Source organism: Chaetodon trifascialis, chromosome 10 (genome assembly GCF_039877785.1).
Source record: "Chaetodon trifascialis isolate fChaTrf1 chromosome 10, fChaTrf1.hap1, whole genome shotgun sequence".
In the NCBI taxonomy this organism is placed as follows: Eukaryota; Metazoa; Chordata; class Actinopteri; order Chaetodontiformes; family Chaetodontidae; genus Chaetodon; species Chaetodon trifascialis.
The window spans coordinates 12,614,526-12,622,014 of record NC_092065.1 but is presented as its reverse complement, the minus strand read 5'-3'; the positions used below and the strand labels follow the sequence as shown (position 1 = coordinate 12,622,014).

General features: G+C 40.0%; 1 protein-coding gene across 1 annotated transcript; it reads left to right on the top strand.

Moving 5' to 3' along the window:
• Positions 1 to 1,044: 1,044 nt before the first annotated feature.
• On the top strand, positions 1,045 to 3,136 carry LOC139337981 (ras-related and estrogen-regulated growth inhibitor-like protein). The gene is made up of 4 exons (XM_070972843.1): positions 1,045 to 1,172; positions 1,258 to 1,311; positions 1,397 to 1,473; positions 1,977 to 3,136. Exons 1-4 carry the CDS (start codon positions 1,124 to 1,126, stop codon positions 2,400 to 2,402), a joined length of 606 nt encoding a protein of 201 aa, XP_070828944.1. The 5' UTR covers positions 1,045 to 1,123; the 3' UTR covers positions 2,403 to 3,136.
• Positions 3,137 to 7,489: the final 4,353 nt, after the last annotated feature.

The window sequence follows — 7,489 nt, the reverse complement described above, 5'->3', positions numbered from 1 at the left end:
TTACAGCCTCAAAACAGATAAACTTTGACTTTTGGCTTTAAGCAAATTATATTATCATTCACTGATTTTCTTCAGTGGTGGAGGAAGTATTCTGACTCTTGAGGAAAAGTTGGAATATCTAGTGTAAAATACCACATTACAAGTTAAATTAAAGTTATTATTATCACTGTTATTATAGATTTTTATTACTGATGCATTAAGCAGCATTTTAAACCATTTTATATACTGTTGGGTTGTTTAATGGAATAAAACTGATCATATTTTTGTGTGTAAAATAGTCATTTGCAAAGTAACAATAACAGACATATAAATGCAGTGGAGTAAAAGTTTTTCAATGCAATTTCAATGTTCTTTTTTAATGCAACGGTATTTTTCTCAAGTGCAATTCAACATATGGCATTGGTAGATTATTCATAAGGAATTTTGAATCTGTGCATATTATACATAATTGATTTTTCATGTTTTTATCAATGCCAATGCAAGAGGAGCTTTTAAATAGTTTATGTTACGAAGGAGGAGAATTCTCTCAGTTTATAAAAGTACATCATCCTTCAGTTTATCAAATTCAGCATCAGCAAAGTTGGAGCAGAAATATGGAACTGGCCAGGAAGGGTATGAAAAATTGAAAAGTAACCAGTAACTAAAGCCGTCACATAAATGTAGTGGAGTAAAAAGTCCAAATTGCCTCTGGGATACTTATAGCCTGCTTCTATGGAGCAGGAGTATAAAACCATACAAAATGGAAAAACTGAAGTAGTAGGCTACAAGTATCTTAAGCACAGCACTTGAGTACTAACTTAGCTACATCCTACTACATATTTCCTTAAAATATCTTGATAAACAACCAGCCTATAAGAAAACAGATCAATAGACTATCATAGTGACAATGAAGGGAAGACTTGTTCATACTTTCTGCTCTCCTGCTCAGTGTCAGGAATGCGCGTGAGTGAGACCACGTGAGAGGGAGCCGTGTCTGAATTATTGTTATTGTTGTTGTTGTTGTTGTGGCTCATTTGCTCACCACGCCCACCGCTCTGTCCTATAATAACAGCTGTGAGCCGCCGCCGCCGCAGCAGAAGCCTCACATGGAGCTGAGCGGCCCCTCACATCTGTTCCACTGAAAATGGATGCCAACATTGTCGTCATGGGGACAGAAAGCGTCGGGAAATCAGGTAAGAACATGTCTGGAGAGGAGAGATAGTTATACATGTGTGTGTTTTTGCTGCAGCCGGTGCGTTATATATTGTTGTTTTCCAGCTCTGACTGTGCGCCTCTTAACTCGGAGATTCATCGGAGAGTATGGAGACATCGGTAAGTGTAACATCCAGTTTTCCTGACATCATGCAGCCTTTTGACTTCATCTAACCTTCCTTTAACTGAACTTCATGTCTTTCAGAATCCATCTACAGTCACAGTTTTATGGTCGAGGGGAGGGAAATCACTCTCAATATTTGGGATTCGCCTTATTCTGGGGTAAGGAGACATATCTACAGCGTCTTTCACTGATATCTGGTGTTAATAACGCTGTTTTATTCCGCTGACATGCAAGTACTCCTCAAATCCTTAAATTGATAAAAGTAGTAGTAGTAGTAGAAGAAATACTACATTGTAAAAATAGTTAATATCATTGAAAATTAAGCAAAAGATCAGCAAAATGCGCCTTAAAAATCAAAACCATAGCCCAGAAGTCGCTTTTATATTGTTATATTATCATGTGTATTATAATATGGTTTTATCTTTAACAATACTTTAATTTGTAAGCAGCATTTAAATGTTGCAGCTAATTTTAATTTCATCTATAATAATGCATCATATTTTTAGAAATCTTGATCTGCACAGTAGCTAATGTTAATAGCTTATAAAGAAGCCAAATGTTTCTGTGTGAAATCTACTGGCATAAAAGTATAAAGTTACAAAAAGTGGAATGAAATGCATTGACTGCTGCTGTAGATGAACTTAAATGTGTGATTTCACAGGATTTGTCTGCGGAGACGTCACTCTTTCAGAGAAAGGTCCAGTGGGCAGACGGCTACATTCTTGTCTACAGCATCTGCGACAGAGCCAGTTTTAACATGGTCGGCAGGCTCATTCAGACCATCAAGTCCAGTAGAGACTACCTGAGTGCAGACAAAGCGCCCATAGTGATAGTGGGAAACAAGAGAGACCTGCACCACAGGCGCACAGTGCAGAGCGAGGAGGGCTGGCTGCTGGCTCTCAAAACAGACTGCCACTTCTACGAGGTGTCGGTGGCCGAGAACTACCACAGCGTGCTCATGGTGTTTCATGGACTGGTGGACAGGATGAAGGACGCCAAGCTGACCACCAAGAGGCCTTTGGGTTTCAAGGGCATCGTGAAAAGCATGTCTGCAGTGTTTGCCAGGAGACGGACAGACTCCTTTTAGTAAAGCCATGACAGAAGAGAAGGGAGTTTTCTCTGAATCTGCATGAGAGAAGTTACACATTATGTGTGTTTGACTGGCTGGATATCACAGTGTGCCAGACATGTCACATGTTACTGTGACAAAGGTAACAATGACGTCTCCTGAAGCAGAGACGCTACAGAGGAGGGGGCTGCATTTCACAAAAACTTCAGACTCCAGAGGAGAAAAAAGCCATTAAGCTCCAGAAAACATGGAGACAAAACAAGAGGTTACAGACGTTTTTTGGTGACAGCACTTCAAGCTGCATAAGACTGATGAAATGACATATTCATTATGCAGATACTGGTAATATACTATTGAGTGCAACAAGGTATTTAGTTTGAGCTACATGTACCTTCAGATTGGGAGAAATTCTATGCACAAATAAAATGTGCCTTTATGTATGACAGTGACCAAAGAAAATGTTTTAAGATTGAAGAAAACTCCTCAAGTCACAAGTGAAACTTCTGTGTTGCTGGAAAAGGTGACTGAAATGTGTTTGGCTCACCTGTGTAATTAATTCTTATAAGTAAAACATACGTATTTGTATTTATTAAAGTCTAAACACTGTAAAGCAAAAGAACAAACTAAGTATTTTCTAGATTTATGGGCTCTGTTTTGTTTAATTCACTGATTATGGGTCATGTACTAAATGTATTATTTGTCTAAATCTTGTTTTATGGCTTTCAAGGATTTAAATAAACCACAAAATGTAGAAAAATGTATGATTTTTATTTTTTAATGCTAATGATCCCAATGAGGAAATACTCATGCCCCATAAATGTGTCAGCTTCAGATCAGTAGGCCCGGCTCTGGTAGATGCTCAGACCTCATGGCCTGATAGCACGGAGCCTGGTAATGACTCCTGTATTTGGAGAAGATAGCCATGAGTAGCATCGCATTTGCGTGAGTATGTGGGATCTTTCAGTGAGGAAAGGATGTGAATCAGCCAGAAAGCACCAAACAAGTGAACCGTTTTTTGAAGAGAATGCAGACATTCTCAGATATTCAGACAGATTTCAAGCCCAAGACCGACTGGATTTTTCCACTGAACAAGTAAAATTAAGTAAAAAAAACATCCATCCATCCATTATCTATACCGCCTATCCCTTTCGGGGTTGCGGGGGGCTGGAGCCTATCCCAGCTACAATGGGCGAGAGGCGGGGTACACCCTGAACCGGTCGCCAGCCGATTGCAGGGCCACATGCAAAGACAGACAAACATTCACACTCACACTCACACCTACGGACAATTTAGAGTCATCAATCAACCTAACGAGCATGTTTTTGGTCTGTGGGAGGAAGCCGGAGTACCCGGAGAGAACCCACGCATGCACGGGAAGAACATGCAAACTTCACACAGAAAGGCCCCGCCTGACCCGGGGATCGAACCGGCAACCTTCTTGCTGTGAGGCACCCGCACTACCTGCTGCGCCACTGTGCAGCCCTATAAAAAAAAAAAAAAAAAAAAAAAAAAAAAAAAACATTAAAAGCACATTTTGCTTTTTGCATAAAGTTGACCAACTGCTGATCTTTAACATCCCGCAAAAAACCTTTTAAGTATATGTGAAGATGAACATGTTAAAAATAAAATGAAACACTGATGTAATGATTGCTTCTGTTTTTGCTGTTCATTACCTCTTTAGGAGTATTTTCCTATTTGACCTACACCACAATTTCACGTATTTATAGAAATATTTACAGAATATCCTTTTTCTTCTGATTACCAGAAGAAGCTAATCAAAGTTTTTCCAGTTATTGTTGGTTCGGCCCTCCAACACTGCTCAGGTTTCTCATGTGGCCCCTTGTAAAAATGAATTGCCCACCCCTGTGTTAGCTCATGCTAAGACTTCATCCTCCTTTTCAATGAGGGTCTGTGAATTCCTCTCTGAAACTCGGAGATAATTTCCCCAGGAAAATTTCTCTAATTTGTTGCTGGCTTGCTCCAGTAAACTTGGACTGACCCCCAGAAACGTCTTCTCTTCTTTTCCGCCCTTCAAGCTCTGTCATTAAGGAAGGATGTCCATCTATGTGGCTATTAAGGCAGCAGCATGTGAGGGCAAATGGCAGGAAAGCTGGTGCCAGCTCCCCCTCAATTCTATTCTTGTGAATGAGGGATCTGACGGGAGCAAGGCACAGGTTAACAAAGCAAGACAGGGACAGAGACAGTCTGGCCCCTGCAGATCCCTGTCACAGTCTGATCCCTCTGGGTCATGTCACAACAGGACTCAGAATAAAGATGTTTCACCTGAAAGAGCTGTCAGCATCACTGGAGCTGGAGCCACATGTCTCCATGCGCCTCAATGATGCTGACACTTACTGGGAAAATTTCTACAGAAAGCTATAAATGTCTACATATGACATATACAAACCACATCTTTCAGTTTGAGAGCAAAGTAATTTGGTTATTTCAATCAGGAGACAAGCTGTGTTTCCACTTTTCATGCCACTGAATGAGGAAAGTGCATTTGGAATAATTAGAATACAATTACAGTATTTCATTAGTATATTAATTAGTACGTTAATCCACCAGTAAAACAGCTTTTCTGACACTTGTCAATCATTTTTTGCTCTAAATGCTACTTTCATGACTCTTAAAGCAACATTATGTAACTATTTTAAGTAACAGCTTCAAAATCATTTTGATTGGACACTGACTTGTAATAGGGAGAAAGGTGCCTCACTCGTTCCTGCTCTGCGCCTTGCACACCTGTCCTGGCACTGCGTGACCTGTGTGAGTGAGTACGAAGCAGAAGTACATAAGGCTTTACAGAACTATGTCACACACCACTATGTCGGTAAAAGTAGCTGCTCTGCCTGAACTCTTGGTAATGATGGACAGATAGTTTTACTTGTTGCTAAAATAACCGCTAACGGTTAGAGTAAATCTTGGCTTTAAGTCATAGGCGAAGGCTTGTGAAATAAAAGACTGCAATTTACGCTGAGCTGGCCTTCTTGCTGTTGGGCAACTAAGTAATATTAGCTGGCTTGCTAAGTTATGTCTTGTGTTGTTGCACGCTTGATGTTTGACTTTTAATAACATCTGAAATGCATTTCAGAGAAATTAAAAAGCTTTGAGCCATTTTGCCATTTTGTGCTGGTAAAAGTTATAAAAGGGCACCTGTGAAACACTTTACACCATTAATGTATGTAAAACTACAATGAAATGTATCAAATGGATTGTGGGCACAATATCCTTAGCAAGTACTGCTCATGTGTTATAGAACATGTTGCTTGTATCATTTATACAACACGAAGCACGTGACAGTCTAAGCTCCATAAAAAGTTGTACATTAGCTGCATTTACTGATCCAGTGGAAAATAGTAGTGTGTGCTTCTTTGCCCTCCAGCCTTCAAGGTAAGTCATTTTGCTGCTGGTCTTCAAAGCTTCCAGACTTCAAAGCCTCTCACGCCACATCTCAGATATCTGCTACATTCACCCTGGAGCCACTTCTTTTTGTACACTTTGCTGGTGTCATATATAACTCAGTTCTGTATACAGTATGTCCATGCAACATGACCCGGCTGATGCTGCGGCTCAGCAGCAAGTTGCCACTGCATTTATCAAGCAGAACCTTTTTTGCATTTCATTGTATATCATCTCAAACTGGTCCTCATGACCACCACCAACATTTTTATAAGATATCTAATTGAGAAAATAAACTTTGGCAAACAGATAAAATCTCCTATTTCACAAAATGTTTTGATAACTTTCTAACTGCTCACCAAGTAAAGGCTTGTTGGAAGCTTGTTGGAGTCAGTGACCTCCTGTAAGCATTGATGCATAAAGATGAGCTCTGACTGAAAACTGGCTTAAAAAGATCTATCCAAGGGATCAATACATGGAAGTCAGAAAGATTCATAACTGGAATCCTTTCAAATCCAAGTTGAAACAGTTTTGAGGGGTGAACAGCTGTCTTTTAATGTTATTGTTTCTATTTGTCTTGGTTTATGGTATCTCTATTGTAACTAGTATTTTCTGTTCATTGTCTGTGCACATGTATTTTGAATTGCGCTGATCTGTATTATGGGAGCACATGGGTACAGATGGTCCAAATTAGCTTGATAAATGTAACATTAGACTAATACATCTGTCTCTGCAAGTTCAGCTCCTGAAGATTTTTTATCAACATATTCATATTCGTCTTCTTCTTCGTCTTCTTCTTCTGATTAACATGCAGACTGAGGGGTGACCACTGGAGTTAACACTTAACATCTTTTTCCCGACACCAGCTGCAGATGGGAAGTGCTTCATGGCACATTGCTGTCCCTCACTCACTGGAAAAAAAGCTGTGGTCAGCAACAATATTCACAACCTGATTTCAAACAGGCCACAGGGCAAGAAACCAGGCTGCACATCAGTGTACTGCTCTCACCACTGAGCGTGGGTTAATGTTGTTCACACCAGGGTTTTAACCTGCCTCCAGCATGTTCAAACTGAGACCACGCTTGTCCCAACAGGAGGTTGTTTTCACACCTGCACCTCCTCCTGGATGTGTTTACACCACCATTTTAGTAAATTGAATCCTAGGAGCATGGCAGCTCCTGAGAAGATGGTCTTAGTGTCTCTGACATTGTGACTCTCACCTGTTAACATTTAGTGAAAGAATAACTAAACCAGTAGACCCTGACCGAATATTCAAAGTCAAAGTCACTAAGTGGAGGAACGAGGTGAATTAATAAGGACAGCAACTATAAAAAAGAACATTTCTTAATGCTCAAACCAGCAGTCATCCTAATCAGTTTCATTTCTTAATTAGTTTTAACATACGACACAGTCTGCAGATTTTTTCCATAATTTCAAGCATCTGGTGTCATCAAAAGGCAGCTGAAGATTTATGTGCCAGCTCTGCCTGCAGGTAATCAGAGTGTCTCTGTCGCTGTGGCTTCAAAGAAACACAACATGAAGGTAAACTGTGGAACTAATCTTCATATGTTTCTTTCTTTCTTTTAGAAGGAATGTAAACAGCATGAGATTTCTGAGGCTCCGATTGAACAGCCAACTCTGACTGACATCTGAAATTAAATGAAAACACACCAAACATTTTTTTTGAGAGAAACACGTCCCAG

Excerpts from the sequence above, each read along its gene's own strand:
- LOC139337981 (XM_070972843.1), top strand. The coding sequence starts at position 1,124 with ATGGATGCCAACATTGTCGTCATGGGGACAGAAAGCGTCGGGAAATCA. Across the intron at positions 1,312-1,396 it reads CGGAGAGTATGGAGACATCG|AATCCATCTACAGTCACAGT; the intron begins GTAAGTGTAACA and ends CATGTCTTTCAG. Across the intron at positions 1,474-1,976 it reads GGGATTCGCCTTATTCTGGG|GATTTGTCTGCGGAGACGTC; the intron begins GTAAGGAGACAT and ends GTGATTTCACAG.